Below are 22,226 nucleotides of genomic sequence, written 5' to 3' on the forward strand. Positions count from 1 at the left end.
AAACAAAAAAAAATTCTACCTCATTTAACCTGAGCATATTAACTTTAACATCAAATGTGATACTTTGGTCGAGAAATTATTACCTTTAACATCTACTTCTGTGTGTGTGTGTGTGTGTGTGTGTGTGTGTGTGTGTGTGTGTGTGTGTGGCAAGCGGGGTAACTGTTACCTCCGCTACAGGAAGGGAGGAGGCAAGCACGAACACTGGGAGGGAATTTATCTCGTCCGCTGTTGAGAACATCCATAGCCGGGCCAGGCAGGAGGGAAGGAGGGAGGGAGGGAGGGAAGGAGGGAGGGAGGGAGGGAGGGAGGCGCCCACTGCCAAATCCATAGCCCCGGACTCCTTCTTAAAGTCTCGGACTCCTTCTTAAAGTCTCGGACTCCTTCTTAAAGTCTCGGACTCCTTCTTAAAGTCTCGGACTCCTTCTTAAAGTCTCGGACTCCTTCTTAAAGTCTCGGACTCTTTCTTAATGTCTCGGACTGTCATTATAGGCTTGAGAATCCTCCTATCACAGCCCCCGGACTCTTATTAACAACTGAGGTCGCGGACTTCCCTTTAAACAGGTCCAGGCGTCCTAAACACAGGCCCCAGACACCTTAACACAGGTCCAGGAGTCGTTCTAACACAGCCCTGGACCCTTAGACACGGTCCCCGGACCCTTCACACTGTCCCTGGACCCTTAACACTGTCCCTGGACTCTTAACACTGCCATCGGACCCTTAACACACGTTCTGGACTCTTAACACTGCCACCGGACCATTAACACACGTTCTGGACTCTTAACACACGTTCTGGACTCTTTAAAAAACGTAGTTCGGACTCGCGCAATTGGTCCCGGACCCTTAACAACCAACGGGTCCGGACTCTACCTTGCCCCAGCTGTGGCTTTTAAGCAGACCCCCCCCCACACACACCATCCTACACGTCACTTGCATCAGTAACAATTGATTTCATATCCTCGTTCGTGTGTGTGTGTGTGTGTGTGTGTGTGTCTTGACTCTTGTTCTTAAGAGGTTCTCTCTCTCTCTCTCTCTCTCTCTCTCTCTCTCTCTCTCTCTCTCTCTCTCTCTCTCTCTCTCTCTCTCTCTCTCTCAACATCCCGGACACCCTGGGATGTTAAGTTCCCCCAGGGTTCAGTCCCTGGCCTAATGCTCACTCCTGCACGGGACGAGTTCAAAAAAAGAAAAAAAAAAAGAAAAAAAAAGAAAAGTCGAAATGACTCATTGTGTCCTAACGCATTCCTTCAAAAGCAATTTCAGATTTTCAATCATTTTTTTCACTCTCTCTCTCTCTTTCTCTCTATTCATAGGAACAGAGAAGGGGGCCAGGTGAGGATATTCCCTCCAAGGCCCAGTCCTCTGTTCTTAACGCTACCTCGCTAATGCGGGAAATGGCGAATAGTTTGAAAGAAAGAAAAAAAGATATATATATATATATATATATATATATATATATATATATATATATATATATATATATATATATTCCTACGAGTCCACGGGGGAAAATGAAACACGAAAAGTTGCCAAGTGCACTTTCGTGTAATAATCACATCATCAGGGGAGACACAAGAGAGAAATATAACAGTCAGTGGATCAAGATATAGGAATATCTTGATCACGCGAAAAATTGTGATCCTTTCCAATATATATATATCATAATCGATTATATCAAGTAACTAAATACTGTTAAATATGTATTTAGATATGACCCAATGATGCCAAATTTCCCCCCAATGAAACTACGATGACGATGATAAATGACACTGGGAAACCAGCTTAATCTAACTACCTTTCTGCGAACCATCATTCCTCCTTCAAGTTATGCACTAAGATGACCCTTGGCTAACAGCCGTCCGTTGCATAACGAGCTGTTCCTCTGATTCGTGTGTGTGTGTGTGTGTGTGTGTGTGTGTGTGTAGGTTGGGCTAACAGTCTCTTTTTTCTTATGGTAGAAATAGAAAGAATGATTTGTTTCGAATCTTTGTGTACCCTGAGGGAGGTCTGCCCCCTCGAGGGGAGTACATGGACCATAAATTGTGGGTACAGTGTGTACCACCGTTGATGCAGTACCTGGGGGAGGGGAATTAGACTGTACCACACTCCTGTGGGAGGTGAAATAATCATGACGGTACAGTGTACCTGGGAGAGCTTCATGACACCACGTACCTGCCAACGTACGTACGTACACGCAACCACACACACACCTACCTGCCAACCTACGTACACACACACACCTACCTGCCAAAGTACGTACGTACACAGACACACACACACACACACACACACACACACACACCTACCTGCCAACGTACGTACTACGTACACACACACACCTACCTGCCAAAGTACGTACTACGTACACACACACACCTACCTGCCAAAGTACGTACGTACACACACACACACACACACACACACACACACACACACACACCTACCTGCCAACGTACGTACGTACACACACACCCCTACCTGCCAAAGTACGTACGTACATACACACACTTACCTGCCAACGTACGTACACACACACACACACACACACTTACCTGCAGTAAGGAGCAGAATGAACTGGAGTTCCCAAAACATTATCTCGAGCAAGAGTGTTCAGGGTGGGGGAGAGAACGAAGAACACAGGTCAACACCACCACCAGCAAGCAAGTGTTTTTTACAGAAAGAAAAAAAAATTATGTATATATAAGACTCCCACGAGACGACGCGTCAGTGAGCCACAGAGACAGACAGACAGACAGACACAGCCAGGGTCGCGGGACGGAGCCACCTCACACCACCACAGCCAACGACCAACTGATCCGCGCGCCAAAAACGTCCACGCGTCAGGAACGAATTCAACCCCCCTCCCCCCCACGCAGGGTGGGAACGCGAGGAGGAGGAGGGGGATGCGAAGGAAGGCCACTTCGCCATTTAGCGATCCTCTGGCCATTGAGGCCAGTCCTAAGTGAGCAGTGACTATTCTTAATCTATTATCCCCTAAATGGCGCGTTTTTTCTTCCCTGTTTTCACGGAATGGTTGAACTTGATCGGCCGCGCGTCCGTGGATGTACACGCGCGCGCCAGAGGTCGAGTCTCTCCTGGGAATAAAACATCTGCCACAGACCATATTATTGTTACTTACAACACCTGAGTCTCTCCTGGGAATAAAACATTGGTCAAAGACCGTATCATGGTTCCTTACAACACCTGAGTCTCTCCTGGGAATAAAACATCTGCCGAAGACCATATCATGGTTACTTATAACACCTGAGTCTCTCCTGGGAATAAAACATCCCCCACAAAGCATATCATGGTTACTTACAACACTGAAAAGACGAAGAAAAGTTAAGGAGTTTAAGTAGACAGAGACTTATGCATAGTTACCCACCACAGATATGGTTAATCAATGCAGAATGGCACTGAAACATGGATATATCATTACATGTAGTAAAAATGAGAGTTTGGTAATAGGACAAACACAAGGAAATTAAATAATAGGATTCAAAAATACAAAAAAAAAGAAGGAAATATGGACTCTACAAGCCATCCATATCATGTTGTACACACACAGACATATATATATATATATATATATATATATATATATATATATATATATATATATATATATATATATATATATATATATATATATGTGGCGTTACTGGATACGTTAATTAAGATGTTACCACAACATGATCAATATCAATTTCGTGACGTGGTAAAGAAAGAGCTGATTCACTGTGGACAAAAAGACTCTTCCCGTAAAAGTAATCTGTTACTTGAAGTCATGTGGCGAATGGATTCCATTATGTGAGAGAGAGAGAGAGAGAGAGAGAGAGAGAGAGAGAGAGAGAGAGAGAGAGAGAAACACTGAGCGGTTGATAGATAAATGAATGGTTCTCACGGCCAAGATTGTGTGTAACGCTGTGTAACCAAACCCATTCTCTTCGTAACGCTGTGTAAACAACCCATTCTCTTCGTAACGCTGTGTAACCAAACCCATTCTCTTCGTAACGCTGTGTAACCAAACCCATTCTCTTCGTAACGCTGTGTAACCAAACCCATTCTCTTCGTAACGCTGTGTAACCAAACCCATTCTCTTCGTAACGCTGTGTAACCAACCCATTCTCTTCGTAACGGTGTGTAACCCAACCCAGTCTCTTCGTAACGTTGTGTAACCAACCCATTCTCTTCGTAACGGTGTGTAACCAAAAGCATTCTCTTCGTAACGCTGTGTAACCAACCCATTCTCTTCGTAACGCTGTGTAACCAACCCATTCTCTTCGTGAGACATTGAGTACATTCCATCACGTCATCTGCAGATGACCATTCAACATGTCATCAAACAGTCGGATCACGACCCTCACGAGCAATTATTCCGTGGCTGTCAGATGACGAAGAGGATGCTCTGCATGGCTGCAGAGAGAGAGAGAGAGAGAGAGAGAGAGAGAGGGAAGTATCAAGGCAGACTCAACAACAGATGTGACGTACCACTTTCCCTGCGATCGATCCAAACAAATATAGATATTCTATGACACACGCACGCGGTAATGTGTGTGTGTGTGTGTGTGTGTGTGTGTGTGTGTGTGTGTGTGTGTGTGTTGTGTGTGTGTGTGTGTGAAGGGGGGGGGGGGGGCAAAACAGCTATGTCATTCCGGCATTCCCTCATTCGAAGACCAATGGTCAAAGGAGTGATAGCCATCTATTCGTCTCTTATCATTTCATCTTTCAATACGCTTTTCGTCCTTACTACCCACTTACCAGATGGTTCTGACACCCCCCTTTGTCTTATCTCTGTCCTTCCCAGCACAAGTGTGCGCATGTCTGCCACAGAGACACACGTCCGGGCATAGCTTTCTAAACACAATCTATACCTCTTGAGTGGTTGATAGATTCTATACACTGGATGCCACAGACTCGAGGCATGAGGCAAGTCCTCTAACAGACCTTAGAAAAACTTCCCAAAAGATCTTGATCCTTGTTGCTCTAACTCATCTTTAACAAGGAAAGACACACTATGAGGGGAATTGATGATAACAGACCACCTCCACCCTAGGAGCACAGACCACCTCCAACCAGGGAGAATACAGACCACCTCCACACTGGGAGAGCACAGACCACTTCCACACTGGGAGAGCACAGACCACCTCCAACCAGGGAGAATACAGACCACCTCCACACTGGGAGAGCACAGACCACCTCCAACCAGGGAGAATACAGACCACCTCCACACTGGGAGAGCACAGACCACCTCCAACCAGCATTTTTCCTGAATAATGATCCACCACGTTTACTTTCAGATTACAGCAGAGCAGACATAGGGAAACCTGTGGACCAAGCCAAGTACACCCTCATTAATAAACTCTTCCGTCCCCTCACTATGAGGAGATATGCACGGGTCTTCCCACCTCACGTTACCTCATCACTGTACACCCCACTGTAATGAATGGGTACAGCACATGGCTACCATACACTTCAGTGGGCCGCTACCATAGGCCTCAGTGGGCCGAACCATTGCTACCACTGTGGTGGTGGTGGGGGTAAAAGTTAAGGTACCATCTGGTCCACAATCTACCACAGGGAGGGCATAGACCACCTCTAACCAGGGAGAACACAGACAACCTTCAACCAGGGAAAGCACAGACCATCTACTACCAGGGAACGCACAGACCACCTCCACCCTGGGAGAGCACAGACCACCTCCAAATAGGGAAAGCACAAGCCACCTCCAACCAGGGAACGCTCAGACTACCTCCAACCAGGGAACGCAAAGACCACCTCCAACCAGGGAAGGGACAGACCACCTCCAACCAGAGAGAACAGACCATATCCACCCTGGGAGACATCTTGAGGGGTCTTCTTTTCCACAACCTCGACCTGGTCTTCACTGAATCCTCGTGTTCCTTGCGTTCTCGACGGGTCTCCTACGTGGAAGGCAGAGGCCTGCCCATTAGCACCACAATGGTGGCAGCTCCCCATTAGGTCCGAGGTGGTAGATACCTCGCTAATGGTCCCATGTTGGTAGAGGCCACCCTACTTCAAGACCCTTGACTCTACTTCTGTAGGAGGACCTCCAGGAAGCACTTACGGCCTCCAAGCCTCACCGACGCATATCAAAAGACATCCGGGCCTTTAAGACAACCCTTAGATTCACAGACGTCTTCCAGAAGGGTCCAAAAGGGTTCACTCGACCACAAGGACTCCTGATATCGCCAAGCCACAAGGGATTCTTTGGGAATTACGGCAGTAAATAAACACTCAGCCGAGACTAACAGGATCAGACGAATCCTTCCAGGTTCCAGGAACGCAGACCCTCGGTGCTTTATTTCCTCCCGAGTTGGGGGAAAACCTGGAAAAGGTGACGGAGCGGGTGGTGCCACACTTTCCAGTCCCTCTACAAGAAGCGTGTGGCCCGCTGCATCATCCTCCCCACCACACGGCCTCTCCCCCCCACAGTCCACATCTCTGCAAGCTCTGGAACCATTAATCTTTCCCCTGGAATCAGACCCGGAGTGAAGCAACCCTATCTCCCTCCTGGATCTGAGTTGGTTTTACAGGTGTAGGAGCCTTACATATCTGGGAACTGGTGAACCCTGTCTTTGGCCATGTTGGGAGATGGGTCTCCTGAGCGGGAGGATAAAATATCCCTCACTATTTGCCCCCTGGGTAAAGCCTGGAATCAGTCAGGGACGCAATTCCTCGATGCCTCTTTCAAAGCGCCGAAGAAAAGGGAAGGAAGAGAGAAAGAGAGAGAGAGAGAGAGAGAGAGAGAGAGAGAGAGAGAGAGAGAGAGAGAGAGAGAGAGAGAGAGAGAGGGGGGGGAGACACATCTGTCTCGTTACCGTCAAAACCAGCCTCCCGTCAGTTACCTCGACGCCCGGAGTTGACGGCTACAGGAGACTATCCTGGATGCTGAAGTCCTTAAGACAGTGTGGATTTCGATTCTCCTTCGGCTTCTTACTGCCGATCTAAATCTGTGGTTCTGATGGCCACAAGACTTAGGATAAAACTAGCCCCTGTTTTTCTTTTTTCTTTTACCCCCACTATTTAAAAGTGGCGTTGTCGAACATAAAACTGCGTTATTCTAGATACAACGATGCTTTTCAACAGTGCGAAAAGGGGTTCGACTAGGTGCCCGTGTATCACCTCTTCTATCTCGGTCTTTTCGTCTAAGGTTGAGGCGTAGCGTCTTGTTCAGCCCTGACGCGGTTCAGTACGAGCTCAAGGAATGAACGCGCGGTCTGTCCCTGATGAATGATATCATTCACAATTAGCCAACAGCAGTAGCAGCTGCTGCTCTTAGAAGTCTCGAACTTCGAGGCCAACACATCAAGAGAGAACTGGGACCCCCATTTCGAAGCTCGCAATACTTCCGACCATCTTCCTTAAGACGCCAAAAAGTATTGTTTGTTAGACTAACCAACCCACTCATGATCCTTCCCTCCTCCTCTCTCTCTCTCTCTCTCTCTCTCTCTCTCTCTCTCTCTCTCTCTCTCTCTCTCTCTCTCTCTCTCTAGCAGTGCCTTTATCAACAGAACACCACCAAAACTTCTCAGACTCTGCATCCGATAAGACCCCCTCTCAACTTCTCTTTAAGCGACTTCCAGCTTTTGGGAGGGATAAACACCGGGTCTTCAGGTATGGTTGGGTAACCTCAGTCTCCCCCTCCCACCCGCAGTCTTCCAGATCGTCTTCCCTGCTTCCTCGTAATCCCTTTCCGCCACTCTCCGTGAGCCAGAGGCCGACTTTCACCTAGATCCTTTTCGCGCCGTTGCTGGCAGGGGAGGGATCCAGACTATAGCCTGTGTCTCGACTTCAGGAACGGCCTTCCAGACTCCAGGGGGGGCCACAGACACCCACGTCCGGGAGATGTCTTCTCCACCCACACACACCCCAACAGTCGAGGTGAATCACATTCCGTAAAGAGAGGAAGGAAGGAGTTCTTCTACTCTCCTGACGGCGGTTTCCACGCTCGACTCGATCCTTTTGGCTGTCCTTGTTTTCAACAGCCCTTCGCCTCGTTGCCCATGGTCACAGCACACGTAAAGTGCCTCTTCAGCAAAGGAGCGACTCGTGTAAACCTGGTTTCAGGCATTTACCACCTTCATATCTTCCTTTATGGTTCATACTATGTGATGAACATAATCCTGGGTTAAGAAGTGAGGACCCTCCAGCCTCTATTAAGTTTACATAGATTTGAAGTTTAGACTAATAGTGTTGTTCTCCAGCAGATATCCTGGTCATAGACCATCAGGTCTTGTGTTATCTGTCCTTCCCATATACTGTCCTCCAGCAGATAACCAGGTCATAGACCATCAGGTCTTGTGTTATCTGTCCTTCCCATGTACTGTCCTCCAGCAGATAACCTCGTCATAGACCATCAGGTCTTGTGTTATCTGTCCTTTCCATGTACTGTCCTCCAACAGATAACCTGGTCATAGACCATCAGGTCTTGTGTTATCTGTCCTTTCTATGTACTGTCCTCCAGCAGATAACCTGGTCATAGACCATCAGGTCTTGTGTTATCTGTCCTTCCCATGGACTGTCCTCCAGCAGATAACCTCGTCATAGACCATCAGGTCTTGTGTTATCTGTCCTTCCCATGTGCTGTCCTCCAGCAGATAACCTGGTCATAGACCATCAGGTCTTGTGTTATCTGTCCTTCCCATGTACTGTCCTCCAGCAGATAACCTGGTCATAGACCATCAGGTCTTGTGTTATCTGTCCTTCCCATGTACTGTCCTCCAGCAGATAACCTCGTCACAGACTACCAGGGTCCTCTGTTACGTGGCTCTCCCACGTAGTACCAGCAGTAGCGAGGGACACCTTCTGGCTAACCACACTGAGTCGTATTCCAGCGGCGTCCCAACACACACACACACACACACACACACACACACACACACACACACACACACACACGCGCCTCCAGAACATTTACCATTTACCTCGAAGTGAGCCACTTTCAGTTACCTCGAAGTGAGCCACTTTCATCTACATTTTGACGTCATAACTGGACTAAATGAACCAGGAATAGTTCCAAAGCCGTTGCAGTTTTCGCAGCTACTTTCACACCATTGTTTCCGAGGTTTCTTAAAAGACCATTGTTTTTTTTTTTTGAGAGTAATGCTTAATAAAGGCATTTTACTCGCTAATGTTTCTTTACTACGGGTCAAGTCTGGAGGGAAAAAGGTGACAATGCTATTCATCCCTTTCGATGTTATGTTCTTTTTTTCTAATTCTAACTATAGAGGCCATTTGTCTTCACTCTGTAGATGGTGCCTTTTATTGTAATTCTAAGAACAGAGAAGGCGATTACTTTAATCTTCAATAAAGAGGTCATTTACTTTAATTCCGAATATAGATAAGGCATTTTACTGTAATTCTGAATATAGATAAGGCCCTTTACATCAATTCAGTGTATATAGGAGGCCTTTTACTGTAATCATAGTATACTGGAGGCCATTTACTTGGAGTACAAATGACGCCCTTAAACGCAAATAATAGAATGGGTGAGGATTTTCAGTTTGATTGCGAGTATAAATGTGGCCATTTATTTTAATGCTAAGTCTCAAGGAAGCCATTTACTTGGAGGGTCGAGTAATTCGTAATGTCGGCAGGGGAACAAGGTCTCTTTCGCCAGGTGTTTGAGAACAAACTGCACTTAAAGGTGTGTGTTTAAAAGGCCACCATGACGCACTTTCCCTCACATTTTCACGGTTAGGTTAATCGTGAGAGTATCCATCAAGAAAGTGAGTTTCATGTTCGCTCTATTCTTGTACTCTAGGTTCCATTAAATCGCGCGTGAATATGATCTAGCGAAACGCCTGTCTCCTTAATTCTATTTAGATAGAGTTTAAGAATCTTCCTTCCTTTTCAGGTCTAACACAGATCTAAGAGGCATATTTTGTTTTTCAATCTATTTCTCTTTTTTATGTTAGTTGAGACGCCACAGGCAGCTGAGACCCTGATCAAGGCCATCTCATTAACGTTACACGCACACACACACACAGGTACTCATTTCATCGACCAACCCCAAAGGATAGATGAACAGCTGGGTTGACTGTGGACCGACTACCGCAACCGGGATTCGAACCCATGCGCTCGACCCGGGGCGTCGCCCGTGGATGCGTCTTCTCTAAGTTTCTAGAGACGCATTTCCCCTGGCAATGTTCCCCCATGATGTATCCCCAGACGACCACAATCACGCGAGCGAGTTAATGGGAGTTGAGTCTCTTTCAGAGAGCTTCTCACCCGGAGAGAGTCCATCATTGCCCTGCTACTGGAAGCAGCGCAGCCTTGGTGTTGTAGGAGCTGCTGGAAAGAGGTCGTGGATAACACAACTACCATAGTATGTACGTGTATATATATATATATATATATATATATATATATATATATATATATATATATATATATATATATAGAGCTATCATGGTGTGGACTGACAGAAAACTACTATATGTGAACAGAGGCAGAAATGCTATAGGTAGATAGGTAGATACACAGCTACCGTAATATCAGGATACAGACACATTGCCATGGAAGTTGGATACAGACACAGTAATGTGTGAATACAACTGTAACCCTCCATGATACAGAGCCCTGATGTAGCCCAGATCTTGACACGTGTGAGACCTTTTCCAGACGGTCTGAGACCGTCTTCCATGCAGCTTGAAACCTCTTCCAGGTGGATTGAAACCTCTTCCAGGTGGATTGAAACCTCTTCGAGACGTCCTAGGTCTAATTCACACTGCTTTAAACTTCTTCCAGATAGATTGAGACCTCTTCCAGACGGCTTTAATCCTGTTCCAAACGCCTTGAGATCTCTTCCCGTTGTTCACACTACTCAAGACCTCTTCCAGATTGCTTAAGACCTCTTCCAGTTTGCTTAAGACCTCTTCCAGGTTACTTAAAGCCTCTTCCAGATGGCTTAAGACCTCTTCCAGATGGCTTAAGACCTCTTCCAGATTACTTAAGACCTCTTCCAGACAGCTTAAGGCCTCTTCCAGATGGCTTAAGACCTCTTCCAGACTGCTTAAGACCTCTTCCAGACTGCTTAAGACCTCTTCCAGATGGCTTAAGACCTCTTCCAGACGGCTTAAGACCTCTTCCAGATGGCTTAAGACCTCTTCCAGAAGCCTCCAGACCACGACTCACTTCTCATTCCATAATGTTATTCCGCAGTCTACATTCTTTGTGAACACCTCCACAAGGTTTTCTGTTAACGAATTCTTCACGATCGTTTAAATGAAAACGGGATTAATGTCTTACCTGAGCATCACAATTAAGGGATGCAAATGACTCGTGATTACGTTGGTGGGTAAATGACCCATGCCACAGTTAATCACCCAGAGTCTGCAATCCAGAACTGATTCTCTTTCACTAATATCTTAAAAACTGGAATATATTGGCTGCATGAGTGTAGGTGTATGACTGAGGTATACAGAACATTCCATGATATTTGTTTGTTCATCAGATATGACGACTGTTCTCCAGTTAACACAGAACTGAAGAACATTATCAGTTGATAACTCTTCTGTTCCGTTCCTTATCCCGTTTCAAGAACTGACTGAGGTATATAGAACATGCCATGATACCTGTTTGTTCATCGGATATGGTCACTGTTCTCCAGTTAACAAAGATGTGAAGAACATTATCAATTAATAATAATTTTTGTTCCGTTTCTTATCCCGTTCCAAGAACAAATTTTGGCCATGAATTATGTTCAGTTTTTTACCAGAGGTGTTACCATAGATCACAACAACCAATTATGTCATGGTTTCCCCATTACTGTCAAATAGGTTGTAATGGGTCTGTACCACACATATGAAGTGGAGTTATATGGAATTCTCTTACCAAAAGAAGATCCAATTAAAAAAGTTTTAAGCCATCCATCCAAAGTTACGAAAAGTCTGCAGAAAACATAGTCAAAAAAAAAGAGAGGAAAAGAGAGGAAAAAAAGAGAGAAAAAACATACAAAGTTTTCGTCCTCACTAATCCTATCCAGCAGCCCCCAAAGTGGAGCCAATTAGATGGAACTTGAGAGAGATGGAACACACAATCAGATGGAACACACAATCAGATGGAACACACAATCAGATGGAACACACAATCAGATGGAACACACAATCAGATGGAACACACAATCAGATGGAACACACAATCAGATGGAACACACAATCAGATGGAACACACAATCAGATGGAACACACAATCAGGTGGAGCTCAATATAGAGTGGAACCCAACCACAAGTGGAGGCCTACGTCATACAGAACCCAAGCCAAGTGGCATCCCATTTTCTGTTCTTTTTTAACATGACATTAACTATAACTAAAATTGCAAATTTTTTATTATCTCTAACGTTTGTCAAATACCATCGTATACCATCAGCCTTCTATGACCACCCCTTCCTTCAACACGAGAATGCTGAAGGCAAAAATCTCTTCCAAAAAATGAAAGAAAAAGACGAGAAACGAAAGAAGGGCGAAAGAAAACATAATTGATCTTTACCCAGCTCATAAAAAAAGGAAAGATCTGTTCATTTTTTGTGAGTCTTGGGTCGAGAACCCGAGAGATGTTTTCTTCCGCTCCTGCAGGTGAAGGTGAGGTGTTGGGGGGGAAGTTTACACCTGAAGGTGTTAAATGGTCACGTGCAGGCACGGCTCGCCCCCCCCCCCCCTCCCACGCCCCCGCCGCCCCATCTAGAGACCACTTGTAACAGACCACCTGTAAGACCTGTAGACAGGCCTTTACCAATACCCTTGACACGGGGTAGACCACCTCCTCCCCCCCTCCCCCTTCCCCCATCTAACGTTTGAAGACCTTTACAATCCAAGCCATCTTCTCCTCTTACCAATCTATATGAATAAATCACCATATAAATCTAGATACATTTTCTCCTCTTACCAATCTATATATATGAATCACCATATAAATCTAGATACATCTTCTCTTACCAATATAAATGAATCACCATATACATCTAAATACACCTTCTCTTACCAATCTAAATGAATCACCATATACATCTAGATACACCTTCTATTACCAATCTAAATGAATCACCATATAAATCTAGCCACATCTCCTCTTAACAATCTAAGTAAATCACCATATAAATCTATATACATTATCTCATATATACACACACCCGTATGCACCGCCTCATGATAATGGTTTTGTGAGTTATACATGAAGCATATCCATATAAACACATGTAATATACACACACACATCCCTTTAAGCCCCTTGGAAGTTATTCTTTCCACTGAATATTGTGTTTACCTTCGTTCAGAAGGTAAACAAGGAGGCAAGGTAGAGCAGGCGTGTCTGTACTCTCTGCAAACAAGTGTTTACCTAGTTTCTTGTCTGTGATAACGTGCCTGTTTGTGTTAAGTTTTACTGCCGCCGCGCTGGTCTGGTCCCATGTTCTACCACAAGGGGGACAAGCTCTGAGAAAACGTAGTGTGTGTGTGTGTGTAAACCCGAATATCACAATTTCCTGTGGTTGAGTTTTATGTCTTATATTTGTATACCTCGTGTTATAGGCCGTGTTCATAATCCTGCTGTCCTAAGCCTGTAAGATCATACATATATGCCTACACACACACACAGACCCACACACACACACACACACACACACACACACACACACACACACACACACACACACATATATATTCCTATGAGTCCATGGGGAAAATGAAACACGATAAGTTGTCAAGTGCACTTTCGTGTCATAATCACATCATCAGGGGAGACACAAGAGAGAAATATAACAGTCAGTTGATATACATTGAAGAGACGAAGCTAGGACGCCATTTGGTCAACATGTGATTGTCCAAGACATACCAAATGGCGTCCTAGCTTCGTCTCTTCGATGTATATCAACTGACTTACATTTCTCTCTATTGGAGTATTTCTATTTCACTGCCTACACAAGAGAGAGAGAGAGAGAGAGAGAGAGAGAGAGAGAGAGAGAGAGAGAGAGAGAGAGAGAGAGAGAGAGAGAGAGAGAGAGAGAGAGAGAGAGGGTAGTGATTTAAAGGTTTTCAGTGGACATATGAAGTATGGACTAGCATTCTGCTGCGTTGTGAGTTCACCACTATACATCAGATCGAATCAAACGAGCCACAGGATTAGACGAGACAGAATCAAACGAGCTACAGAATCAAACGAGCCACAGAATTAAACGAGCAACAGAATTAGACGAGACAGAATCAAACGAGCCACACAATCAAACGCGCCATGGAATCCAACGAGCCACAGAAGTAGTACACGAGAGACACAGAATCCAACGAGCTACAGAGAGTACAGACACACTTCACGAGTGGGGGGTGTGTACGAAATGGCGGCCATGCCTTACCACTGGGAAGAAGCGGTTCAACACAGACTCGAACCCACACAGATTCGAACCCACACAGACTCGAACCCACACAGACTCGAACCCGAGCCGGGAGGGATATATATGATCAGACTCGAACCCACACAGACTCGAACCCACACAGACTCGAACCCACACAGACTCGAACCCACACAGACTCGAACCCGAGCCGGGAGGGATATATATGATCACTTGTGCCGGGCAATAAACCCGAGCGGAATCAAGACCGGATAATATTACCCCAGGGTAATCCCCAGGGACAATATGCGATGTATGGAGGCCAGGTCACGTGACTGCCCGGCAAGGTAGCTGGGGTAGGGGGAGGAGGGGGGTTGTCTACTGCCACACCCGGAGATCTGGGGCATTTAAATGGGTTCGGGGGGGGGGGGGGTTGTCTACTGCCACACCCGGAGATCTGGGGCATTTAAATGGGTTCGGGGGGGGGGGGGGTTGTCTACTGACGCGTTCAAATGATGGTGTGTGATGAACCCACTTCTTGGTGTTGAGGAGAGAGTGGGAGGAAACGAGGAAGAGACGACTAGAATGCTGGAGAGGACAGCATTATACAACAAGATGGAGAGGACAGCATTATACAACAAGATGGAGAGGACAGCATTATACAACAAGATGGAGAGGACAGCATTATACAACAAGATGGAGAGGACAGCATTATACAACAAGATGGAGAGGACAGCATTATACAACAACATGGAAAGGACAGCATTATACAACTAGAAATATAGAGAGGAGAGCATTATAGATATAAATACATCGAGCAACATATATATATATATATATATATATATATATATATATATATATATATATATATAGGAAAGGATAGCATTATATATACATCTAGCAATGTATATAGGAAAAGACAGCATGATATATACATCGAGCAATGTATATAGGAAAAGACAGCATGATATATACATCGAGCAATGTATATAAGAAATGACAGCATTATATATACATCGAGCAATGTATATAGGAAAGGACAGCATCACACAGTGAGGAGTACAAGTGAAAGAGGGACGAAAGGCGAGGCTGGCGATGGACAAGCCTCTCTCTCTCTCTCTCTCTCTCTCTCTCTCTCTCTCTCTCTCTCTCTCTCTCTCTCTCTCTCTCTCTCTCTCTCTCTCTCCCTCCCCCTCTGGCTCATGTGGGAGCCCTCGCCGCTGGTCCTACTCCCACATAACCCAACTTTTATTGTTATTTTACGTCCTGACGTGTGTGACTCAGGCCGGGGTGGGTGGCTACCGTAGGTCGACTGGGACAGGTCGACCTGCCGAGCTTCGACCCCGCGGTCGATGTCGACCAGTCGTAGGGGGAGAGAGAGAGAGAGAGAGAGAGAGAGAGAGAGAGAGAGAGAGAGAGAGAGAGAGAGAGAGAGAGAGTCGAACGCTGGAGATCAACCTTCACAATATATCGCCCATCTTGATGGGTAGTGTGTGTGTGTGTGTGTGTGTGGTAGGGGCTCGTCTCTAACCCCATAGCCTGTCCATCTGAGGGGCTATATCCTCACCAGTGTGGAGCGTGCCATCTGCCACCTGGAACAGTCGAAAGGGAACCAGCGTTCTTCCTTGAAGGCCTGGTTAACAGGTCTGTTCTCCTGTTCTGTTCTCCCTACGGGAGAAGAACACCCAAGCCCCGTGTTATAGAACACGACCACTGTGTTCTCCCGTGTGGCCCTATACGTTCTGCCAAACCTCATACCCGAAGTGTTATGTTCTTCTATGATTCATCACGCCCTAACACCAGCCACCTGGGGCGCCCCCGCGCCCCATCCCCTCCCCCATCACGCCCTAACACCAGCCACCTGGCGCGCCCGCGCGCCCCATCCCCATCACGCCCTAACACCAGCCACCTGGCGCCCCTTCCCCACCCCCATCACGCCCTAACACCAGCCACCTGGCGCCCCCGCGCCCCATCCCCTCCCCCATCACGCCCTAACACCAGCCACCTGGCGCCCCATCCCCTCCCCCATCATGCCCTACACCAGCCACCTGGCGCCCCATCCCCTCCCCCATCATGCCCTACACCAGCCACCTGGGGCACCCCCGCGAGCCCCATCCCCTTCCCCATCACGCCCTAACACCAGCCGCCAGGCGCGCCCGCGCTCCACTAAGTTCTCCAGGTATATCAACACAACGTCCACATCCCCGACCATGGCCCAGCGAGAGAGAGAGAGAGAGAGAGAGAGAGAGAGAGAGAGAGAGAGAGAGAGAGAGAGAGAGAGAGAGAGAGAGAGATTCTTCTGAGGTGCCTCCCACCCACGAACGCTCACACCAAGACGAGCATGGATTAAGACACACAGGATAACATACTCGTCCTAATAATTGAGCTTTCTCTCTGCCTCCCTTGGCGTCTATGGCAGCTTCGCGGACGCCCCCCCCATGGTGCTTTTCCCCCATTTCTCCCTTTTCTTCCTCTCCCAACACATCTTTGCAACACGCGTGAGGAGGGAGTGGTGGGTCGGGTGTCGACATCACTGCAAAACCGTTTTGCAACATCGAAGCTGAAGTCGATCAACGTTGCCCGCCCACACCACCACACTCCTCCCACACACCCCTCGTGTCAAGAGCTGTGGGCAAGAACTTCCTCCTTGCAGTCCAGCCGCCTCCTCCCCCCCTTCAACCCCCCTTTCCGTTTCCCCCCCCCCCAGTTCAACGCCTCTCCGTCAACAGGACCCCAGGCTACAACGGGAACAGGACCCCAGGCTACAACGGGAAGCTATCTAAGGGGGGTAAAAAAATAGATATCTAATTCCTCTTCCAGGACTCTCTCTCTCTCTCTCTCTCTCTCTCTCTCTCTCTCTCTCTCTCTCTCTCTCTCTCTCTCTCGTGGCTTCATAGCGCTGAGTCATTACTGTGAGGGAGGCAAAACAATTCCGCCTTTCCCCAAGATTTTAATTTCCAGTTTCCGGTTTTCAATTTCCAGATGCGGAGGAAGACCCCCCCTTCATCCCCCCACGCGCGCGCGCGCGCGTCCAGGCTAAGAGTAATTCCAGCCTGGACCACGTAGTGGGCTGGCCAGTTCCAGGGGGAGTTGGTCTAACACCCCCCCCCCCCCCCCCACGACGATTTCCAGCACAGCGATCCAGCCGACCATGGAAATACCCAAGGTCCTGGAACATGCCAGTGGTTTCCAGTGACTGAGGCATTACCATCGAGGCCGTCGGACACTGGAAAGAGGAGTGTACCATGCCTGGAAATGGGAGAGTTCAGAACGGTGTACCATGCCTGGAAATGGGGCAGTTCAGACCGGTGTACCATGCCTGGAAATGGGAGAGTTCAGAACGTTGTACCATGCCTGGAAATGGGGCAGTTCAGAACGTTGTACCATGCCTGGAAATGGGAGAGTTCAGAACGGTGTACCATGCCTGGAAATGGGAGAGTTCAGAACGTTGTACCATGCCTGGAAATGGGAGAGTTCAGAACGTTGTACCATGCCTGGAAATGGGAGAGTTCAGAACGGTGTACCATGCCTGGAAATGGGGGAGTTCAGAACGGTGTACCATGCCTGGAAATGGGGGTGGCGGGGTGGTAGGCATGGTACAATGTCAACGTACCTGGGGATGAAGGCTGTACCGTGTACCGTGCAGAGAGCAGAGAAGGTGATTTGAATCACACTGTACCGTCACTGTACCTGCAAGAGAGACGGTACGTCAATTCCAGCACATCTCTGGGCCATACGAGGGTTAAGAAGCAATGAGAAAAATAATATGTATAGAAAAATATTCTTTGTATTTACGTTGTTTATATGATATTTGTGTCGTGTATCTAATTCTTTCAGATTGATAATAATAATAATAATAATAATAATAATAATAATAATAATGAAAATAATAATGATGATAATAATAATGATAATAATGATAATGATAATAGTAAAAACAACAACAATAATAATAATAATAATAATAATAATAATAATAATAATAATAATAATGATGATAATAATAAATGATATAAGTATTATTGTTATTATTATTTTTATTACTATTATTATTATTATTATTATTATTATTATTATTATCTTATCATTAGTGGTAGCAGTAATAGTAGCAGTAGCAGTATCATTATCAATATTATTATCAATTACATCTTTATTATCACTACTTCTACTACTACCACTACTACTAACTACTACTACTTCTACCACAACTACTACTAGCAACAGTAGTAATAGCAGTAGTGTTTATCTTAGTAGTAGAATACTGTCATCATAAGTGAAGACAATTACCAACATCATCATTAATATCATAATGATCATTGTCATAATTCCTATAGTCATTGCATTCATCATTACCAACTAGGCAAACTGCCTGGTTCGCCTCCCGTCATAGACACATGAGTATTCACGCATGAGACCTGTCAGGGTTCGAATCCCGGGAGCGGCAGTCGGCCCACAGCCAATCCTGGAGTTCATCCTCCCCTCGAGGCTGGTCGATAGATGGTTGTCTGGTTTAGGCTGGCGTGTATGCGTGTGTGTATGTGTGTGTACACACACACACACACACACACACACATCACCAGTCCATCTGTGTTATTCCAAAACTTTCCCGAACTAACATGTTTATGACCAAGTTCTTTTCCACACTACTTCTCAAGTTGTTAGAGCACTCCCTTGCTTATATATATATATATATATATATATATATATATATATATATATATATATATATATATATATATATATATACACACACATGTGTGGCGGGGTGGCGGCAGGAATGGATGAAGGCAGCAAGTATGAATATGTACATGTGTATATATGTATATGTCTGTGTATGTATATGTATGTATACGTTGAAATGTATAGGTATGTATATGGGCGTGTGTGGGCGGTTAAGTATATACATGTGTATGTGGGTGGGTTGGGCCATTCTTTCGTCTGCTTCCTTGCGCTACCTCGCTAATGCGGGAGACAGCGACAAAGTATAATAAGAAAAATACAAAACACACACATACACACACACACACACACACACACACACACACACACACACACACACAAGGTTACGCAGCCAAGAAGGAACATCTTTGGCTTCTAAAGACGAAATCCGGACAAGAAGGCCACTACCATCCCGTTTTCTGCAGAAGGCATTACCTTAAAGAGAGACACGGTCCATCCTGGCGGTGAAAAATGGAAGTGGGAGAAGATCGAAAATCTCATCTGCTCTTCTAGAAGAAAAAGTAAATACTTGAGAAAAACAGAAAACGGAAGAAAACTAAATACTTGAGAAAAACAGAAAACGGAAGAAAACTGAATACTTCAGAAAAACAGAAAACGGAAGAAAACTTCAACAATAAACCAGACGATGAATGCATAACTCATCTATTTCTCTCTTCCTCTTTTTTTTTTCTTAATATGTTCTCTATTCTTTGAGTATTTATAGTCTTACGTAAAAGGTTTTTGCTTTGGTAGGTTTTGGTTATTATAACCCTTACAACCACGTCGCTGTTGTATTCTTTTTTAAAAGAACAGTTGAGCTGTTTCAGAAAACAGATCTGAGGTCTAAACAAGACGTTCAATATCTTATAACTTGTTGGAGACTGAGACGGGTGGGCGGGGTGGAGGAGGAGGCTGATGGTCTAAGAGTGGCCAGGAAAAATGATCGCTGAGATGGCTCCTGCGACCGTCTCCTGGCCACCAATATACCCAGCGAACCCTCCCCCTCCCCCAGGATATATGCCTTGGTTTCCTGGCCACCAATAAACCCAGCGAAGCCTCCTAGGCTATATGCCTTACTCTCCTGGCCACCAATAAACCCAGCGAAGCCTCCCTAGGATATATGCCTTTGTTTCCTGGCGACCAATAAACCCAGCGAAGCCCAGGCTATGCCTTGGTCTTCTGGCGACCAATAAACCCAGCGAAGCCCAGGCTATGCCTTGGTCTTCTGGCGACCAATAAACCCAGCGAAGCCCAGGCTATGCCTTCGTCTTCTGGCGACCAATAAACCCAGCGAAGCCCAGGCTATGCCTTGGTCTCCTGGCGACCAATAAACCCAGCGAAGCCCAGGCTATGCCTTCGTCTCCTGGCGACCAATAAACCCAGCGAAGCCCAGGTTATGCCTTCGTCTCCTGGCGACCAATAAACCCAGCGAAGCCCAGGTTATGCAAGCAATATAACCAGTGTGGGAGACCCCCCCATCCCATCTGGCCTTTGCTTAACATATACAGGAACAGACGAATTCCTGCCTTGGATGGAGGTGGTGGTGGAGGGGTGCGTGCGCTCACAGAATAGGACACACACACACACACACACACACACACACACACACACATGCACGCACGCACGCACACACACACACACACACACACACACACACACACACCAGTATGTATGAGTGCTTGCCTCATTAACCAGCAACCTGACCCTATCAAGGTCATCAGGACCTGGCTGCTCCTTGACCTGACCTGGTCCGTAACCTGAGAACTGACCTGAATCCTGACTTGACCTGATTTGAAACCTGACATGACCTGTGACCTGACTTCACCTGAAACTTGATCTGACCTGACCTTACACCTGATATGACCTGACCTGACCTCAGTTTGGTTGTCAAGTGATTGCAAATCACCTCAGGGGTCATTACCGACGTGTGGTAGTGGTGCTTACGACACGACAGTCCTCCAGCGCAAGTTTGGGGTGAGGACAGAACACCGTGGGGTGTGGGGTGGTAGTGGGGTGAGGACAGAACACCGTGGGGTGTGGGGTGGTAGTGGGGTGAAGACAGAACACTCCAGGGCGTGGTGTGAGGACAGGACACACCACACGCCACGCCAGACAACGCATGGCGACGGGAGGTAACGCCATATCTAATCCCCCACTTCCTGTTCATCATCCAATTACCACGGCGTTATTTTCTTACCCTTCCCCCCCTCCCTACCCTCCTCCACCACCTCCCCCCCCCTTGTGAGGGCGCCCCAAGCACCTCCTGCTGCGCCCCCCCACCCCACTTCCCCCCCGTGAAAGGGGAGAACACTACACCACCAACAGTAGCACCAACAGTAGCTCCAACAGTAGCTGAGATTGGAGAAGGCCCCCCAACAGTAGCTGAGATTGGAGAAGGCCCCCCAACAGTAGCTGAGATTGGAGAAGGCCCCACTCCATCCCATCCTCCCTCACTGATATAATTGATCCGTTCAAACTACGCTTTACGTAGCGCAGCCCATCCGCTCAACACATTACCTGTTATCTTGGTAAACATGTGATTGTCCAAAACATGTTTTGGACAATCACATGTTTACCAAATGGAGTCCTAGCTTCGTCTCTTCGATGTATATCAACTGACTGTTAAATTTCTCTTGTGTCTCCCCTGATGATGTGATTATTACACGAAAGTGCACTTGGGAACTTTTCGTGTTTCATTTTCCCCGTGGACTCATAGGAATATATACATAAATATATATATAAAGAATTGAGTTCGGTTGGACTGTAACACAAGAGCATCGTGCTCAAAGGGGGTCGTACCGTCGTGACCAATGGATCTGCCTCACACAAGATAAAATAATAGTTACGTCCTCTTCCGCCGTATATAAGGGCCTACCCACGCTAGGCGAGAGAGAGAGAGAGAGAGAGAGAGAGAGAGAGAGAGAGAGAGAGAGAGGCTGCTCTGCAGCTGCTCCACCTGCGGGGAGCCTCGCCAGGAAGCTGGGCGTGGCGTGGCGTGGCGTGGCGTGGCGTGGTTCGTAGCGCCTAATCATGAGAACTTGGGAATAAATTAACATCATCAGAGCGAGACCTCCACCACACACCTCTACCTCCCTCCCTCACTCCCTCCACCTACGATGTGGTTCCTCCCACTCTCCTCTCACTCCCACTCTCCCTAACCTG

The 22,226-nt window shown here is 46.6% G+C and overlaps 1 protein-coding gene across 4 annotated transcripts in view; it reads right to left on the minus strand.

Annotated features, from left to right (window-relative positions):
- LOC139764314 (protein amalgam-like) overlaps positions 1-22,226 on the minus strand; it is a 464,651-nt gene that overhangs the window by 348,948 nt on the left and 93,477 nt on the right. Inside the window, exon 1 of one of the 4 annotated variants that reach the window (XM_071690807.1) lies at positions 2,550-2,815. The exons of 2 other annotated variants lie outside the window; for them this stretch is intronic. In XM_071690807.1, coding sequence (XP_071546908.1) covers positions 2,550-2,589 — 40 coding nt within the window. In that variant the 5' untranslated portion in view covers positions 2,590-2,815. Of the gene's footprint in view, positions 1-2,549; positions 2,816-22,226 lie in introns of those variants that run through there. One more of the 4 variants, XM_071690805.1, reaches the window with a different exon arrangement.

Source organism: Panulirus ornatus, chromosome 49 (genome assembly GCF_036320965.1).
Source record: "Panulirus ornatus isolate Po-2019 chromosome 49, ASM3632096v1, whole genome shotgun sequence".
NCBI classification, from domain to species: domain Eukaryota; kingdom Metazoa; phylum Arthropoda; class Malacostraca; order Decapoda; family Palinuridae; genus Panulirus; species Panulirus ornatus.